The 20,314-nt window shown below is 43.2% G+C and overlaps 1 protein-coding gene across 1 annotated transcript in view; it reads right to left on the bottom strand.

Annotated features, from left to right (window-relative positions):
* Positions 1 to 20,314, bottom strand: part of ADAM22 (ADAM metallopeptidase domain 22) — a 2,281,988-nt gene that overhangs the window by 493,817 nt on the left and 1,767,857 nt on the right. Inside the window, exon 17 of the mRNA XM_044066314.1 lies at positions 19,171 to 19,263. Within this exon, the coding sequence (XP_043922249.1) occupies positions 19,171 to 19,263 (93 nt within the window). The remainder of the gene's footprint in view (positions 1 to 19,170; positions 19,264 to 20,314) is intronic.

Raw genomic sequence — 20,314 nt, 5'->3', positions numbered from 1 at the left:
AGCCATAGTCCTCCTGTGCTTGCCTGTACCTCTGAGAAGTATATGCCGAACAGGAGGGGTCCTAGGACTGAGCCCTGGGGAACACCACTTGTAACCGGTTTAGAGACAGACCTAGCTCCCGCAACTCTCACCATGTGGGTTCTGTCCGTGAGCCAGTTGGCAACCCATCTTGTGACATAGGGGTTTATGTTCAGGCTGGTGAGCTTGTCTATAATACCAGAATGGGGAATGGTGCTGAAGGCCTTAGCGAGGTCTAGGTAGGCAGTGTGTACCACCTTTCCCTTGTCTATAGCCTTGGTCACTGTCTCAAAGAAGTCCACCAGGTTTCGGAGGCATGATCTGTCCTTAATAAAGTCAAATTGGGTAGGGTCCAGTGTTTGGAGGTTCCCAATGTCTCTGTTAATGAGTTCCATGACGATGCGCTCCATAGCCTTGCAGACCAAGCTAGTCAGGCTTATAGGGCGATAGTTCCTGGGGTCTGCTGTGACTCCACCTTTGTGGAGTGGAATAACCGTTGCTGTGCACCACTCTATGGGTATGTAGCCTGTGGAGAGGCTGAGTTTGAACAGTGTGTTTAGGTGAGGGGTTAGTTCGTCTTTGAGCTCGTGTAGGATGCAGCCTGGGACACCATCCAGTCCTACTGATGCTGAGTTTTTGCCTTTGGAGAGGGCTGCTTTAACCTGAGTGTCTGTGATTTCAGGGACTCTACATTCTTCTGGTATGGTTTTGGGCCCTTTTGGGAGTGGGGGGGGGGGGTGAAGTTTGCGCTGAACCTGTCTGCCAGGATGTTGGCGATATCAATCGGTTCAGTGTATTTTGTGCCATTCTGCACTAACACTGAGCAGATCTGAGCATTGCTATTTAGATTCTTGATATAGCTAAAGAATGCCTTGTGGTTATCTTTGGAGTCCTTGGCAATTTTTCTTTCAAAGCTCGCCTTGGATGATTTTATGAGGGATCATAGTTTCTTGCTGATACTGATCAGGGATGTCTTCCCTTCTTGGGATTTTACTCTTTTCTGTACTAGTTTCCTCCTTCTATTGTATAGCTTGTTTATGGCAGGAGTCCACCAGACCGGTTTCCTTTATTTGGAGGAGTGAGTCTTGGTTTTGCAGGTTGGACAGTGTTATCCTTCAGCATGGGGGCTTTGAAACTTTCCACCTCGGTCTTAAGTAATGTGAAGTTTGCTTTTGAAAAGTTTTTCATGGTGGCTTTCTTGTCCAGGGGTGGGGCGGAATATGGATATCCTAAGTGATTTGTTTATGGTCAGATCTAACCAGTGAGGGGTTGACCCCTGGTGTGGAACACCGGTCGCCCATGTTGGTGATGACCAGGTCCAATATGTTGTCACCTCTGGTGGGAGTATTGACCAGTTGAACCAGGGCGTTTGAGTTTATAAATTCTAGGAAACGTTGGGCAAGGGAGTTAGTACTTAAGTAGTTCTCCCAGTTAATGTTTGGGTAATTGAAATCACCCAATATTAGGGTGTTTGGTAGGACCTTTATGTTTCCCAGTGTTTTCAGAAATGTGGAATGGAGGTCCTGGGACATGGTGGGTGATCTGTAGCAAGCTACAACTTGAATTGCAGTTTTGCCCATTGTTAGTTGCATGTGGATGATCTCTGAAGCATCGTGCTGTGCCACTAACCTGGAGGTGTGGGTATCCTTGATGAATATGGATATGCCCCCACCTTTTGTATTTCGGTTTGAGTTCTGTGGCCGAAATGTATGGTATGAGTTGCAGCCTGGTAGTGCTGGGGTGCTCTCTGGAGCCTTAAACCAGGTTTCTGTTACTGCACATATATCGATTTTCTCCATACTGAAGAGTGCCTCGAGTGCGTGCATTTTGAGGTTTAGACTTCTGGCATTGAGTAGCATTACCCTCAGTTTTTTGTTACTTGTGCTATTTACGGCGGTGGGTTTGTCTTTTGAGCCTTGCCTAAAAAAGGCACTATGGGGGTGGCAAGAGACTTGGCAAGTATTCGAAAGCCTAAGGGTGACAGGTGCAAGCCATCTCTAGCGAAGCAGCGTGGCTTGTCGAGCATGTCATCCCAGGCGGACAGACACTGGATCCCCCTTTGAATGACACCAGAAACTTAGCCAATTGTTGAAATCAAGAATTTTTCATCAGACCGTAATAATAATTTGGCACACTGTGAATGCTGTAAAAAAAGTTTGATGTTGGAAAGACCGATCGAACACTACGAGAACGTGTAAGGGAACATTTATACAGCATTTGGGTAGGTAATAGCACAAATGCACTTGCTAGATATGCTGCAGATAGTGATCGAGTTCATCATTTCAAGTTTAAGGTCATACAGATAGTGCAAGTAGAACCTAGGATGGGTAACATTGAAAATAGAACTAGTGAAGCTGAACTTAAATGGATCCTTCGGTTGAGAGCTGATAAAGGATCGGGTCTAAATAGTACAGTTTCAATAAAACCTGTACTTGATAAAAGGAGATTACCAAGGAAGGATGGCAAGTCGGTTTGGTTTAGTAAGGGAGGCACAATGTTTTTGATGCAACATCTATATTGAAAAGGTGCTATTTTCCTTTAAGAAGTGAAGCTAACAAAGAAAAATTGAAAGCAATTAATATATGTAAATGAAGGATGATGTAGAACATGACACTGGTGAATTTGAATTGTTTTAATGGATCATATGACTTTATAAAGCATGTGGTTGTGTATTTTAATATTATTACGGTCTGATGAAGCCAATGTGTATTTGGTGAACTCGATTACCGACTTGCAAGTATTTTATTAAAGATATATCGAATATCTACGAGTGTTGGAGGACATTTTATGTGCTGTGCTTCCTGCTGCAATACAGTGTTTGTCTTACTTGGAATTTTTATATATTGCTAGCTGGTTTACTCGTTGGGTGATCGTGCACATTATATTTTATCACTAAAGTTACAGGAAATATTTCTTGGACTATATAAAGATTATTGTAAAAAAAAACTTATGGTGGAACAAAAGACTACTATTTGTTCAGTGAAGAATAATAAAGATATAAAACGGTACATAAAAAGGCACAATGCCTGTGCAGGAGAGAGTGGCTGACATATTAGTAGTCATAGTTTCAAGCCAACAACCAACTTTATGTTTATACATATGTTTCAAATAAGGCTTTCCTTTTTCAGGAATATTGTTTTTGTCTCACTATATGTCAGGTCTGCGTTAGTCACAAGGGAATCATACTGGCTTCAAAGTATTGGTTATACATTAAACTGGTGTATGGAAGGGACGTGCGTGAATGGGCGTTCCTTCGTTGACAGTTGTGCGTTAGGCCCGGCAAGCCAGCATGTAAAAATCTACTGCCAATCATTAGCGGACCGGAGTTCCGCTGTGGCGACCCCTAACCGGGAAAAGCCGAAAGACACAAAAAAATGGAAGGAACTATATGAAACATTTGCTGGATTTAATGAAAATGATATTACTTAGGGGTCAGCTTTAGAGATATAACATACAGTGGAAAAATGAAAGGAAAAGCCAACGGCCAATATGGAGACAAATGATGAGGGACGCAGTGCTATGTTATTGTATACCAGACAGGTAGCTGTGTGCACAGCATAAGCAGATAAGCTGCACACCTTCGATACACATGTTCAGAGACAGGCATACTATGTACCAAGGCTCTCTACAAAAACAGCATACTACACAGCCACAGGGGTGCGAATAACAGAAAGGCCTCCAACACGCTGTTACAGCAGCACAGCTTCTGATCCTCCAGTCAGTCTCTCCAAAACACAGTCATCATAATCACAGACAAAAAAAAGAGAGATCAATGTTTCATCATGTCTTGGGAACAAACGTGCCAGTTGTAGAATAGCATAGTTGTACCATGACCAAGCACATTGGCATCATAAACTGGTCTCCTGCATAAAGCTGCTGCAAAGGAGCACATAATGACTCCCATGGATACTACTGATCTGTCTGTCTGTCTAATCACATAGGTGTTGTTAAATGTACATGTGTGTGTGATTGAATAGAACAGCACAGCACATAGATCAGTTAATGGTTTTGCCTTCATGTCCACATTATACAGCTGCCTCTCACACTGCAAAACAGCAATGTTTTATTTGGTCTTGTTGGCACTGGTGGGCTGTACTGAAAGCAGTATAGGCCAATAGGAGTCAGTAAAGTGACAGAAATCTGTATATGTATAATGAAATTTGCAGCTTAGAAAGTCAAATGAGATACAAATGACAGGTAGCATGCAGGAATTGATAACCAGTACAATGCAGTTACTAAAATTTTGAAAGTCACTTATTTCAGTGTGATACACCAAGTAGCAAGGACCTGAACTGCAGCCAGCCAGCCCTACAATAGTAAATGTATGAATATTTATAAACATTTTAAAGATGGTATTCTTGTGGCATGAAAGGGAGGTGAAGTTGAATTTTATGTGGTATAAAGAGGAAGTGATAATATAGATAGTAAAATAATGTTTACTACAATTCACTTTGAGAGATGTACATGAATATGAAGGTGCAACTGGGTTAAAGGCATGTTATTTGTGGATTGCTAGCTCTTTTCTTAGATTAGTTAAAACACATCTGAAGTGGCGCAGAGGAAGCTTCAGTCCTCCTCCTTAGCTACACTCAGGACATATTTCTTGGAGAAAATCAGTAAGTACAGACTCTGGTAGGGGAAGGGAAAGGGGAACAAAAGCTCCACATCTTCCACATATCATTTTGCACGTCTTGAGAAAGAAATTATGCTTGGGGGTGGAATTAGTGCTTGAAGACAACCTCCAAAAAGATCCAGCTTCTTCCTACAGTGGGGAATATGAAGGGTAACATGCCTGGTTTTAAAACAGGTGTGGTAGATGCTGTCAGTAGGGAATGAGATGACAGAGGAACAACCCTGCTTGACTATCAAGAATAGGGGACCCTTGGTGTTTGATACAAAAGCAAGAGGATTTCTGTTGGCTGAAAAACTGGATAGTGGGTTATAGTGAGAGTACAGAAGATAAATGGTAATAACAGGGGGCCAAAAAGATGTCAGACAGGCAGTCACCAGAAACAGTGTCTTACACCCAGTATTAGGCCAGACACTGAATAGGCTAATGCCAGACCTGATGCTGGGAGAAAGACAATATCAGAACATAAAACTGCATCATCTAGCAGCAGGCAAACAGTAGGTCTGATGGTAGAAACTAGGCTAATATGAGACTAGATAATAGGGTCTGGACAGCATTAGGCCCACCATAGTCCTAAGCAGGACCTTATGACAAGTTCATAGGTTCATAGGTAGGTACTAGGCTATTGGCCCTAGGGCCTATATAAGCCTAGCCAAAAAGGTACCCTGGCTTTCGTCACCCAAGAAAATATTTTCCTGTGCCCCTGTCGAGCAGAGCCACAGAAGGGATCCCCGGGGTAAATTTCCTATTTCCCATCCAATCATCAAGATTTTTCTTGAAGAGTGCTAATGAGGACCTTTGTTTGATATAATTAGGTAGTTTGTTCCAGAGTATGGGAAGTCTCTGGGACAGGAATCTATCCCTCCAGCATGTTCTTTTTATTGTGGTGACAAGGTTTATGTCCCTAGAGCATGTAGCTCGGAGGGATTGGGATTTCTTTAAGTGGAGCATGTCCATCAGCTCTGGGTTTGACATAGTTTTGTATGTTAGGCAGAGATTGCCTCTAAGTAGGTGATATGCAATGTTGTAAAGCTGTAGTTTTTTGAGACGGTCTGTGTAGGGCATCTGTTTGAGGCCAGTAATCCTATTTGTGAGGTATTTCTGCAACCTTTCCAATTGTTGTAGATCTCTTGTGAGGTACATACCATAAGGGGCGTTATACTCTATAATGGGTCTAATGAGTGATGAGCAGAGGGGAACAATGAGCTCTTTTTTCCCGGATGAAAAACCTAATGTGATGAGGTGTGCCACATAGAAGGATTTCCTGACTACTGTGGCGATGTGGTTATCAAAGGAGAGACTACTGTCCACCTGTGTCCCAAAGTCTTTCATCATACTTTCAATGTTAAGTAGACTACCGCCTATGTGGTAGTTCATGGGTACAGAGTTTTTACCAAAGGCGATGACAATGCACTTATTGGCATTGAGCTTGAGGCCATGGCTTTGACACCAGGCATCTGTCTCAGTGAGGCTCTTTTGTAGGATGTCCACATCATTAGCAGTTTAGATTATGGCTCTTAGTTTGCAGTCATCTGCGAACTTCATTAGCCAAAGACCTTCTATGTTAGCCTGTACTTCAGAGAAGTAGATACCAAACAGGAGAGGACCCAGGACTGAACCCTGTGGTACTCCACTTGTCACTGGTCTGAAGTCGGATTTGGAGTCCGCTACTTTCACATTGTGGGTTCTGTCAGTGAGCCAGTTGGCAAACCATCTTGTGACATAGGGATTTATACCTAGTTTAGTGAGTTTTTCTATAATTCCAGAGTGGGGGATGGTGTTGAAAGCCTTGGCGAGATCTAGATAGGCTGTGTGAACCACCTTACCCTCGTCTATGGCTTTGGTGACTGCTTCAAAGAAGTCTATCAGGTTTAGGAGACATGATCTGCCTTTTACAAACCAAAACTGGGTGGGGTCCAGAGTTTGGAGATTACCAATGTCTTTGTTTATAAGTTCCACGGTGATGCGTTCCATGGCCTTTCAGACCAGGCTCGTTAGGCTAATGGGGCAGTAGTTCCCGGGGTCTGTGGTGGCTCCCCCTTTGTGGAGTGGGATAACCGTCACTGTGCGCCACTCAGTGGGCACAAAGCCTGAAGTGAGGCTATGATTAAACATGGTATTTAGGTGGGGTGCCAGTTTGTTCTGTAGTTTGTGTAGAATGCAGTTGGGGATGTTGTCAGTTCCCATGGATGCTCTGGTCTTGGCTTTGGAGAGTGTGGTTTTTACTTGTGCAGCCGTGATTACAGGAACTTTGCATTCTTCCGGTACAGAGATGGGCCCTTTAGGGGGGTAAAGTTAGCACTGAACCTATCTGCCAGGATGTTGGCAATATCAGTTGGTTCTGTATATTTAGTGCCATTGTCCTGTAACTCATAGCAGATCTGAGTGTTGCCATTGAGATTCTTGACATAGCTATAGAATGCTTTGTGGTTGTCTTTAGAATTAGTGGCATCAAGCAGGAGTTATACTCAGTATTAGGGAGCCCAGATACTGATGATGTCAGATTAACTACCATCTGATAAGGCACAAAGGCTGAGAATGTGGCTAATGTTAGAAGAGAAGAACAACTCAGGCCCAGAGCACAGGAAGGAGGAACTAGAAAGTACAGTTGTGTACCTACCATAAATGTAGATGTTCGAGTGTATTCACTGTTGCAGTCATTACACTTGGGTTATCCTGCTGGCAACACCATTTTCTTCAGTTTTTCTTGCCCCAGATGTCAGGTGCCCCTATAAAGGAAGGCTGAAAAGATAAAAATATGCCAAAAACCATGCATATATTACTATAAACATTTCCTTCATCTACAAGCATACACCACATAGGTTGTATAGAGTTGAGAAGTACAGAATAGTCCCAGCAAAGAGGGGGATGGTGGGTGGGTAACCTGGACTGCAACAGTGAATACACTCGAACATCTACATTTATGGTAGGTACACAACTGTACTATGTTCATCGTGTTTCACTGTTGCAGTCATTACTCTTGGGTAGAATCCCAAAGCTGAGGTTAGGTGGCTGGGTCTAAATTGGATTGGGGAGGCTACCAGGCCCTGCAGCACTGCAGTGGCAAAGCCTGCTCTGGATTTAGAGTAGAGAGGTAAGTGGTAGCGCTTGATGAAAGTGTGCACTGAGCTCCAGGTTGCAGCTTCTAAAATGTTTTTGGTTGGTACTCCTCTGAGAAAATCTGCTGAAGTGGCTGCTGCTCTGGTAGAATGAGGCCTAATGTCCTTAGGCACTGATTTGCCATGCTGTGCATAACAGAAGCGGATGCAATGTCCTATCCATTTTGAAATTGTCTGCTTTATAATAGGGTTTCCTTGTGATCCTGCAGCATAGGCTACACACAGTTGTTCAGTTTTTCTGAAGGCTTTTGTTTTGTCCAAGTAGAATCGTAGCTGTCTGTGTATATCCAAAGTGTGCAGAAGTCTCTCCCCTTTATTCTGGGGATTTGGGTAGAAAGTAGATAAATGAATGGTTTGGTTCAAGGCCACACTGGAGACCACTTTTGGCATGAATATTGGGTTTGTCCTAAGAGAAACCCTGTCCTGATGGAAAATGATGAAAGGTTCCACAGCCATTAATGCCTGTAACTCTGAAACTCTTCTTGCTGAAGTAATTGCTAGGAGCAGAGCAGTTTTCCATGATAAGAATTTTAGATCAGCTGTGCTGGCTGGTTCAAAAGGAGAGAGTGTGAGTTTTTCTAAAACAAAGTTGAGATCCCAAGTTGGTACTGGTGCTCTCCTTGGGGGTCTTATATTTTTTGCCCCTCTGAGGTACTGTCATAGTAGAGGATGTGAAAAAATAGGAGGATCCGTATTGTAATGAGCTGAAATGGCAGAGGCATGGATTTTAATTGATGAGAAAGATAGGCCTTTGTCCAGCATCTCAGTTAGGTATTGTAAAATCTGAGGTATATTAGGGACAAGTGGTTCGAGGCCTTGTGCCTGGTTCCAAGCACAGAATCTCTTCCATTTTTCTGCATAAGATTTCCTAGTGCTGGGTCTCCTGGCTTCTAAAATGACATCCTGCATTCTGAGTGGCTACATTATCTGCCATGCTGCCAGATTTAAGGTTTTGAGTTGACTGTGCAGAATTTGATTGTTTTGCTGTGTCAGAAGATGAGGAATTTGAGGTAGAAGCCAAGCTGGGCCTTGAGACAAGTTCTTTAGGATTGGGTACCAGTGCTGGCGTGGCCAGTCTGGGACAATCAGGATCATTTTTGGCCTTTCTTGTCTGACTTTTAGTAGCACCTTGGTAGGAAGAGGCATCGGAGGGAAGGCATAGACTGTCAGGCCTTTCCAGCTGAATGATAGAGCATCCACTTTCCATGCTTGAGAGTGATAAGTTCTTGTGCAGAATTTCTGTATTTGGTAATTGTGAGGGGAGGCAAAAAGATCTATGTCTGGGCGTCCCCATTTCCTCGTTATCATGCTGAACACTTGTGGATTTAGTTTCCATCCATGAGGATCCATGAGATTTCTCCTTAGTTCATCTGCCAGTGTATTTTTTGTTCCTGGCAGGAATTGTGCCTGCAGATGTACTTGATAGGTCAGTGCTGTGTTCCACAAAGTCATGGCTTGCCTGCATAGGGGGTAGGAATGTGTGCCCCCTTGCTTGTTTATGTACCACATAACTGTGGTGTTGTCCATCTTTATTAATAGTTGTCCTGGATGTAGTAGGTCCTTGAAAGCTGTCAGGGCATTCTGAACAGCTAGCATCTCTTTTTGGTTGATGTGAAGATGCATTTGTTCCTTGGGCCACATGCCCTGAATACATTTTCCTGCCATATGTGCCCCCCAGGCATAATCCAATGCATCCGTCGTTATTGTCTGTCTGGCTGTGGGTAAGGTGAAAGGCTGCCCCTTGTTGTGGTGACAGGCCTGGGACCACCATCGAAACTCTTGTTGTAGGCAGGGAATTAAAGTTATGATTGTCTCCAGGCTGTGACAATGCTGAGTCCAAACACTTTTCAGATACCATTGTAGTTTCCTCATATGCAGTTTTGCATATGGAATTAGTAGAATGCAGGATGCCATGAAGCCCAGGGCCTGCAGAATTTTTCTTGCAGGGAGCTGGGTTTTTGTTGCCATCATTTGAAAGTAATGAGTCAGTTGCCTTTGTTTGTCTGGCGTGAGATAAGCCATCTGGGTAGTTGTATTTAAGCTTGCACCCAGGAATATTATCTCTTGAGAGGGCACTAGTTTTGATTTCTTTTCATTTATGTACCCTAGGCAAATTAGTAATCTTTTTACAAATGCCAGATGCTGTAGAAGAATGTCCTTGCTCTGCTTGAATAAGGCAGTCGTCTAAGTAGGGATATATTTGAATTCCTTTTTGTCTGCAAAATGCAATTACTGGTGCCAGGCATTTTGTGAAGACCCTGGGCGCAGTAGATAAGCCAAAGGGCAGTGCAGAGAATTGGTAATGCATAGAGCCTGCTACGAATCTGAGGTATCTTCTGCAAGTTTGTCTGATTGGGACATGCAGGTATGCCTCCTTGAGGTCCAAAGTAACTAGCCAAGCCTTCTTGCCCAGCATGGGCAGAAGTTGCTGTAGTGTTAACATTTTGAATTTTGGAACATCCATGAAAGTATTTAGGATTGACAGGTCCAGTACTGGTCTCCAGGCTTTGTCCTTTCTGGGTATTAAGAAAAGTCTTGAGTAAAAACCTTGTCCCTGTTCTTGCTGTGGAACTCTTTGAATAGCTTCCATGTCCATAAGAGCAGAAATTTGTTTTTGGGCCTCTGCCCATTGGTTTTGCGGCAGGTCTGGCATACCTTTTGATTTTGGAAGCGTGTGGAAGTGGAACCTGTAACCCTGAGAAACAATGCTCAGCACCCATTGGTCTTGGGTGACTATGTGCCAATTTTTTGAGAAAAGTGCTAGCTTTTCCCCTAGGGGAGCTGCCAAAAGATAAGTGCTTGGCATTTGTAGAGGGAAATCATTGGGATTGTTTCCTATAAGGTTGTGATTTGTCTTCCCCTCCTTTGGGGGCTGAAGCACCCCACTGTTTAGGTCTGTAGGAGCCTTGGGGCTGAGATCTGCCTCTTGGGCGTCTGTATCTGCCTCTTTGTGGCCTGTCTGACACTGGAAAGGACCAATTTTTTGAAGGCCAGTTTCTGCTAAATCTAGGTGGTTGAACCTGTAAGAAATCCTTCACTGTCTGCATTGATTTTTCTTTATGCTCCATTTTCTTTAACACTTCCTCTGCCTTAACACCAAACAAAGTATCATGCTGTAGTGGAGCATCCTGTAATTTTACTTTAACATGGTCAGGTAAACTTTGTTCTTTCAACCAAGCATGCCTTCGAATAACAGAGCCTGTAACTGCTGCTCTACAAGAAGCCTCTAATGAATCAAAACCACATTGCGGAGTATGCTTTCCCACTTGTTCAATTGCATGCAATAAATCCTGCATTTCTTTACTGTCAGGACTTTCTAAATTTGAAACCATTTTCTGTTTTAACAATAACATGAGATACTGTTGATATTTAAGCATGTGAAACTGGCAATTTAAAGCCCTTACAGCTAAAGTAGCAGAAGTGTAAACTTTTTTCCCCCATCTGTCCAGAGCTCTGGAATCCCTATCGAAGGGGACAGGATTTTTAGCAGTGGAAGCCTTAACCCCTTTAGGACCCTGAGAAATTGTTTCTGGGTCTGCAGCAGGGTTTTTGTAAAGGAACTTATGAGAGTCAGGGACCCTGTAGTACCTGTCTGGCTTGACTGGTGCAGGAGGTAAAGAATCAGGAGACAGACTGGATTCAGAAAAAACATCATCAACAATATCAAGCACAGGGGGGATAGCCAGGGGCCTGTGCTGAGGCAATAAAAGGAAGTCTCTGAGCCTTTTCTTCGATTCTGAATAATCCTGGCTTTCCCAGTGGAAATGCTCCCTCATAGTGTGCAGGGTTTCCCCAAAAGAATAATCATCAGGCGGAGAGGCTGAAGGTATAGACTCTTCTGCATCAGAGTCCTCATAGGGAGGGAGAGAGCATCCCTGATCAGAAGAGGAATCAGAGGAAATGGAAACCTGGTCAGAGGAATCATGGTCAGTGTCTTGCCTAGGCCTTTGGTCAGGAGGGGGATGGGAACCCCTGATTAAAGTAATTAGGTCTTCGGCCATTTTAAGCATCTGTTTCTTTGGCATGGATGACTGTTCTGGAGAATGCTGTACTTGTTTCCTTGTCTTTAATGGTGTTTTTGACTTTGCCTTGGCTGCTGAAGTGGGCTTAATTGTAAGCTGTGAAGGTCTGAAAACACCCTCAGAAGCCGATGCCTACTCAGCGGCTCCGAACCCATCTGAGGGAATAGTTTCCATAGGCCCAATACCTTGAGTTTCCACAGCCCTAGGAGTCTCCATGTGGCTGTCGGTTACGGCCTGTGGCTCTGAGGTAGTGGGTGTCAGGGGCTGCGAAAGCACCTCACTGAGAACCGGCGAACCGGCGACTGGCCTTGAAGAGGCTTCATTGTCGGTTTTGGACCTCGGATGCCTGTCCTTTTCTTTGTCTTTGCGTTTCTTATAAATTCTGGTCATCGGTTGTTCCAATGGCATTATGTAATTAAACCTTCGGCCAAAGTAATGTAAAACAAAATTGTACTGACATTTAATAGTGCGTTTATTGAATCTGGCACAAAACCGACAACTGGTAACATCGTGTTCAGGGTCTAGGCAAGGAATAGAGTAAGAGTGAAAGTCCTTATGAGGTATTTGCTTCCCACAACAAATACAATTATTAACTTTTACTGACACCGGTCTGGAGCAAGAAAAAGTTTCCCCAACGGGGTACTTAGCTTTATTGAAGACTTTGGTTCTGAAACTCAAATTTGAAAATCTCAGGAGTCAGCCGACTGGCACTTGCGAACTGCTTTTGCTTCGGGCACCACGCGGCAAGAAAGACTGAAGAAAATGGCGTCAGTTGCAACTTTTATACCCCTGGCGCACTGACGTCAGGGAAGAGGCGGCAGCAACCGACGCCGGACCAAGACTTTGGAACTCGGACCGACTGCGGGTCGCCTGCCAGCAGGATAATCCAAGTGTAATGACTGCAACAGTGAAACACGATGAACATCTGGGAGAAAGACATATAATAGTTACAGCCTAATGACTTGCAGACAAGCAGTGGAGATTTGTGAAAAAGTGACCACCTCATGAAGCTGTTGTGAGAAGTGTCTTATGGCAGCAGCAAAAAAATTAAGAAAGGTTTTAATAATTTTAACAAAATGGAACTGGGAGTACAGGTATCCTCAGAGGGCAGAGAGGAGATAAAAAGTGGGGGAAATTAAACCTCAAAGTAATGGAATCACCAACTGAATTAAAGAAAAGATAAGATGAGCAGAAGGAGCTTTAACAGAGGTGGAGTGGGAAATCAGCTGTAAAGCAGGCAATGGGTTTGATAGTCTGGCAGAACCAGGAGACTCATTCCTTAGGTGGCGCCCTGAATAAACTATATGGTGGGGGGATTTAGGGGAGGTAGGGAGGCATTCAAATGAACACCGCTGAACCTCTAACCACAGAATCTGGAAGTGAAAACCTACAGAAGGAATTTTTTTTAAATTACATACCTCACCGTGAAGGCATTCCTGCCCCTTTGAGCTCTCTTTCATCTTTTCTTCCTCTTCTCATGCCATGCTAGTCAACTTGAGTGAAAGAAGAAAATATTCCAAGGCAATCGAAGGAAAGTTGCCTTTTGAACAGCACAGCCATAATTAAGTGATTATATGATGATATGCTCTGGTCTGAGGGAAAGAAAACATGTTGTGTTGGTCAGGAATATTTTTTTCTAAAAAAAGATTATGGGAAGCCACAATCTTAAAATGATCATGACATTAAAGACAACTAGAGAGAAATTTAGAAAAAAATAATCTATTTTATAGGTTCATAGGTAGGTACTAGGCTATCTGCCTGAAGGCATTTATAAGCCTAGCCAGAATGTGTTGGCTTTCACCATCCCCTTAGATTAGCTCCCTGTGCCTCTGTCCAGCAGGGCCACTGAAGTGATCCCTGAGGTAAACTTTCTGTTTCCCATCCACTCGTCAAGGTTTCTTTTGAAGAGTGTTAGAAAGGAGCTCTGCCTAATGTAGATTGGGATCTTGTTCCAAAGCATGGGAAGTCTCTGGGACAGGAATTTATCCCACCAGCACATCCTATTTATTGTTGTGGTGAGGTTTAGATCCCTAGAGCGTGTGGCTCGAGGGGATAAGGTTTTCTTTAGGTGCAGCATGTCCATCAATTCTGGGTTGGACATGGCCTTGTATGTCAGGCAGAGATCACCTCTGAGTAGGCGGTATGCAACCGAGTACAACTAGAGTTTCTTCAGTTGAGCTGCATAGGGCATCTGTTTGAAGCCATTGATCCTCTTGGTGAGGTACTTCTGTGGTCCTTCCAGCTGTTGCAGGTGTCTTGTAAGGTACATCCCAAAGGGGGCATTGTACTCTAAGATGGGTCTGATGAGTGATGAGTAGAGGGGCACAATGACCTCTTTTGATCTGGATGCCAACGCTTTTGTGATTAGGTGGGCCACGTAGAAGGATTTTGTAACCACTTTGGCAATGTGATTATCAAAGATGAGATTACTATCTACTTGGGTCCCCAAGATCCCTTATTATGTCTTCTGTATTTAGGGGTCTGCCACCTATGTGGTAGTTTGTGGGTATTTTTTTTTTTTCCAAAGGGGATGACTATGCACTTTTTGGCATTTAGCTTGAGGCCATGATTCTGACACCAGGTATCTGTCTCAGTGAGACCCTTTTGGAGGATGTCTGTGTCAGCCAGAGAGTCAATTATAGCTCCTAGTTTGCAGCTGTCTGCAAACTTGGTCAGCCATAGTCCTCCTGTGCTTGCCTGTACCTCTGAGAAGTGTATGCCAAACAGGAGGGGTCCTAGGACTGAGCCCTGGGGAACAACACTTGTAACCGGTTTAGAGACGGACCTAGCTCCTGCAACTGTCACCATATGGGTTCTATCCGTGAGCCAGTTGGCAACCCATCTTGTGATGTAGGGGTTTATGTTCAGGCTGGTGAGCTTGTCTATAATACCAGAATAGGGAATGGTGTCAAAGGCCTTAGCGAGGTCTAGGTAGGCTGTGTGTACCACCCTTCCCTCGTCTATAGCCTTGGTAATTGTCTCAAAGAAGTCCACCAGGTTTAGGAAGCATGATCTGCCCTTAACAAAGCCAAACTGGGTAGGGTCCAGTGTTTGGAGGTTCCCAATGTCTCTGTTAATGAGTTCCATGATGATGTGCTCCATAGCCTTGCAGACCAAGCTAGACAGGCTTATAGGGAGATAGTTACCGGGGTCTGTTGTGGCTCCACCTTTGTGGAGCGGAATAACCATTGTTGTGCGCCACTCTATGGATATGTAGCCTGTGGAGAGGCTGAGTTTGAACAGTGTGTTTAGGTGAGGGGTTAGTTCGTCTTTGAGCTCATGTAGGACACAGCCTGGGACACCGTCTGGTCCCATTGATGCTGTGTTTTTGGCTTTGGACAGGGCTGTTTTAACCTGAGTGTCTGTGATTTCAGGGACTCTACATTCTTCTTGTATGGTTATGGCCCCTTTTGGGGGTGAGAGGGGGGTGAAGTTTGAGCTGAACCTGTCTGCCAGGATGTTGGCGATATTGGTCGGTTCAGTGTATTTTGTGCCATTCTGCAATAACTCCAAGCAGATCTGAGCATTGCCACTTTAGACTCTTGACATAGCTAAAGAATGAATTGTGGTTATCTTTGGAGTCCTTGGCAATTTTTCTTTCAAAGCTCACATTGGATGATTTTATGAGGGATCACAGTTTCCTGCTGATACTGATCAGGGATGTCTTCCCTTCTTGGGATTTTACTCTTTTCTGTACTAGTTTCCTCCTTCTATTGTATAGCTTGTTTATGGCAGGAGTCCACCCGACCAGTTTCCTTTTCTTGGAGGAGTGAGTCTTGGTTTTGCTTGGGATGGCACGATCCATGCATTCTTGTAGCTGCCCGTAGAATGCATTAGTAAAGGATTTTGCAGCTTGGACAGTGTTATCCTTCAGCATGGGGGCTTTGAAACTTTCCAGCTCAGTCTTAAGTAACGTGAAGTTTGTTTTTGAAAAGTTTTTCATGGTGGCTTTCTTGTCCGGGGGTGGGGGTGGAATATGGATATCCAATGTGATTTGTTTATGGTCTGATCTAACCAGCGAGGGGTTGACCTCTGCTGTGGAACACCAGTCACCCATGTTGGTGATGACCAGGTCCAATATGTTGTCACCTCTGGTGGGAGCGTTGACCAGTTGAACCAGGGCATTTGAGTTTATAAATTCTACGAAAAGTTGGGCAAGGGAGTTAGTACTTGAGTAGTTCTCCCAGTTAATGTTTGGGTAATTGAAATCACCCAATATTAGGGTGTTTGGTAGGACCTTTATGTTTCCCAGTGTTTCCAGAAATGTGGAATGGGGGTCCTGGGACATGGTGGGTGATCTGTAGCAAGCTACAATTTGAATTGCAGTTTTGCCCATTGTTAGTTGCACGTGGATGATCTTTGAAGCATCGTGCTGTGCCACTAACCTGGAGGTGTGGGTATCCTTGATGAATATGGATACACCCCCGCCTTTTGTATTTTGGTTTTGGTTCTGTGGCCGAAATGTATGGTATGAGTTTATAGCCTGGTAGTGCTGGGGTGCTCTCTAGAGCCTTAAACCAGGTTTCTGTTACTGCACATATATCGATTTTTTCCATACTGAGGAGTGCCTCGAGTGCGTGCATTTTGACGTTTAGACTTCTGGCATTGAGTAGCATTACCCTCAGTTATTTGTTACTTGTGCTATTTACAGCGGTGGGTTTGCCTTTTGAGTCTTGTCTAAAAAAGGCACTATGGGGGTGACAAGAGCCTTGGCAAGTATTCGAAAGCCTAAGGGTGACAGGTGCAAGCCATCTCTAGTGAAGTAGCGTGGCTTGTCGAGCATGACATCCCAGGCGGACAGACACTGGATCCCCTTTGAATGACACCAGAAATGTAGCCAATTGTGGAAATCGAGAATTTTTTCTTTATACCGTGGTATAATTCTTGGTGAGGGCAGGATGCTGCTCGGGGTCAGGGTCATACCGGCCTGGGCTACATGATCAGAGAGCTCTTCCATGTCTCTTTTCATGTAGTCCTGGGAGGTACGGCTCAGGTCATTCACACCAACATGGACAATGACAGAGTCATATTTGTACTTGTTCTGGAGTGACCTGAGTGCTTGTGTTATGTGTCGGATCCTGGCACCCGACAGGCAGCTAACAGTAACCTTCTCCTTATTCAGCCTATTGAGTGGGACATCAGTGTGCCTGACTATAGAGTCACCTATTACTAGTATGTTGGGTATGTTGTTTTGCCTTAAGGGCTGTGATTGCACGGCACACTGGTTTTGTGAAGTATGAGTTTCATGGTTTGTGTTGGGGGATGGAGGTTGCGTGGATGATTGCTTTGGAGGTCTCTGTTGGTTGTGCAGATTTTTATTTAGAGCCTCTGAGTATGTTTTCTTGTATTTATGTGTGTGTTTTGCCGGTGCTGGTTTAATGGGTCTATGTAAGACAGGTGGTGTGATGCAAGTATTTCCCTTCTCCTCTTGACTGTCTGATCCATTCTTGGGTTGAGAGAGTTTAGCCTCTAGTTTGGCTTTATAACTGCATCTCTCACATGTATCAGTGTTTGGTGGTAGGAGGAGGGGGTTGTCTGTGTACATGAGACAGTTGTAACATTGCCTCAAAATGGCAAAATTCACCAGTTGGACTGGAGAGTACACCTGAAACTGCCCTTTGGACATGCCTGGATAGGTACAGGGAATTGTTTTACTGGATGGCTGGTAAGGTCGAATAGAGAGCCTTGCCCTTCTGTACAGTACAGGAGGGTCTAGTGCTAGGGTTAATAAGTGCTTGCTATAAGTTTTGAGTAAGTGCCGGGCTGAGAAATGAATGGCTTGAGTGCTTAAGTTGAACATTTGTCTAGTTCCAAGGGAAAAATTGAAGAGGAGACTTTGTGGAGCCAGGAATAGTTTTACCCTAGCTAACCAGTGCTGGCCGGCGCACTAAACCGGGCAAATATGGTATTTATAGCAGGGAAATGAAAGAGATAGAAATTAGCCCAAAATGGCAAATTAATTACTAATTTCTGGGCTGAAACCACTCCTCCAGGGACAGATAGGCTGCTCAAAGCTCCCCTCTCTCACAGGTGAACAGAGAAACTTCCTTCTATCCAAGTAAGGTATGGGCAAACACAGAGATTTGTAACACAGCCCTGAATTCAGCACTAACCTGAAAACTGGACTATACTAGCTTAGAAAGGCGGGAAACAAGTATATATATTTTTTTTTTCAGAAAATAAAGCAGATACACTCAAAACAGTTTAAAAGCACAGAAAAGGGATAATTATTGTTATATATCACAGATCAGAGTTGTAGTCAATGTACCCGGTAATAAAGTAGGAAGAAACACAAATACAGTAAAAGCAGATGAATAATGTGCAATTTTATATATATATATATATATATATATATATATATATATATATATATATATTATATATATATATATATATATATAAAACAATAGATAACAAACAAAATGATTTAAACAAATTAACCAGAAAAAAAGCTCAAAACTGAGCCCTGTTCCAGCAGTCTTCAATCAGACAAGTTCTAACTGCACACCCCTGCTTACTAGGGTGCAGGGGAACCTTCTCCAAAAAAAAGATGGCCTGGATCAGGGCCTCAAGTTATACAAACAAAGCTAGATTCAGCAGGCCTGAATCTGATCTATGCTACAGCAACAAGGCGCACCACTTTCAAAAAGAAACAGTTCAAATAAGCAGTCACAATAAGCCTGTGATCAGAAATTCCCAGCTCAGAATGACAGAATCCAGCCTCTACTCCCACAAGAGTGCAGACCACAAACCTTCTTAATGTAGAATAACTGGCCTGAAGCCCAAGTACTTAAGCCAGAACTAATACACTTTTGGAATAGCAGACACTGGGCCTTCAATTAGCAATTCCCAGCTTGGAAGGATGTAAGCTACCTGCAGGCCACAAACCTTCTTAATGTAAAACAGCCTGTATGAAGCCCAAGTGCTTAAACCAAAAGACTTGTTACAATTTAATCAGGCTACGACCAACCAGTAATAAATGCAGCAGAATAAATAAAATTGAGTACTTTTAAGAAAAGCAAAATAGAGTAGGAGGAAACACAACTACAGCAAAAGCAAATGAATAAAGTGGAAAAAAAAAATAAAGTGCAACAAGAGAGGAAGGAAGAACCTAAGTGGGCTGGCCTTCTCAAATCTTCAAATGTTAAAATATGCAAACACTGTTCATTCTATAATTTAGGGTATATCAGCAGAAGTTAAGGGAGACTACAAAGATCAAGTAACTCCTGACACAGCCACTGTAGCAGTCATTAAATGCTGAGGAGATCTATTCATGCAAGTCAACATGCAGACAATAAGAAAATATTCTAAGAACATTCTTACTGCTAGTGTATTAACATCAGATTTTTGTTTTTCAAAAGAATAATGAAGATGCATTTACCTGGCAAGCATCACAACAAAGTCCATTACTGCATTTTGAGCCAAGCGTTAGGGTACAGTTCTTACAGCAATCTCCTCCTTCAAGTTTGCATTCCTAAAGTTTGCAAGAGACAGAAAGAAGAAAGATAAAATTGGAATGAGTTCCACAGTTATCTCAGCATATATCATACAGTACGTTTTTTTTTTCCAGGAGTATGAGACAGATAACTGTAGCCTGCTCTGAAGTGTCACATATTTAAAGTCCTTATGCCTCAGAGTACAGGCCACATACCGCTAAAGGTTCCACAAAAATTAACTTTGTGAATATAACTCCTAAAAGTTTATCAGGGTATTCCAATGTTCATACAACTGAATCACCCAACTTCAATTGGGGTTTCTTGATTCTTTATTTAGTAACCTTAAATTTGTTAACTGTGTTGTGGGCTGGCCCAAAGCCATTTTCTTCCACACTCAAGCCAGAGGCACAACAAAACTAACAACTTGCTAACATTCAACAATTACTATACAATCAAATCAAGCACATTTTGGGGCAAATTGGCATCATGCCAGTTAAAGCCTTAGAAATAAGAATGGTCATTTATATGCTGCAGAACAGAGCCAAGCATCACCCTGTAGTGCAACTAAGACATGCCCACGTTGCAAAGACAATACAGTAAAAGGTTAAAGGGCAAAGTGTGTGCCTCCATGCACCTCAGGATGCAGCTTGCTTACTTTTTCATACTGACTTACTACATACATGCCCCTTGGCGGTGAGCGATGCACAGACGTTTCGGCCTTCTGAGCAAATTCTGAAGCATTTAAATACAGGGCGATAGACTTCATCTTATGTCTGCATCATGCTCACCAGTAGTTCAACAGTAAATTGCTCCATGTGGTGATGGACTGTTTTGCACCCTGTGTGCTTTTATCTTGCTTGAATATAAACTCTGACAATATTTTATTAAGAAAAAAAGGAGCAGAAAATAAAAAGCTCCAAACATGAAATGAAACAGCAAAATTAACTGTTTTTTACTCTGGGTTTTAAACCTCAGCCTTTCAGTTTCATGTGCATGATTTACCATTAGACAGCATTGACTGGAGAAACTTGTAGATTGCCTCCTGCTGTTCTACAATAGCTGAGGATTTAATACAGCTGAAGCAAATGT

The sequence above is a fragment of the Protopterus annectens genome, chromosome 3.part1, assembly GCF_019279795.1.
Source record: "Protopterus annectens isolate FY-2018-M chromosome 3.part1, PAN1.0, whole genome shotgun sequence".
Lineage (NCBI taxonomy): Eukaryota > Metazoa > Chordata > Ceratodontiformes > Protopteridae > Protopterus > Protopterus annectens.
This window is presented reverse-complemented; position numbering and strand designations above follow the sequence as displayed.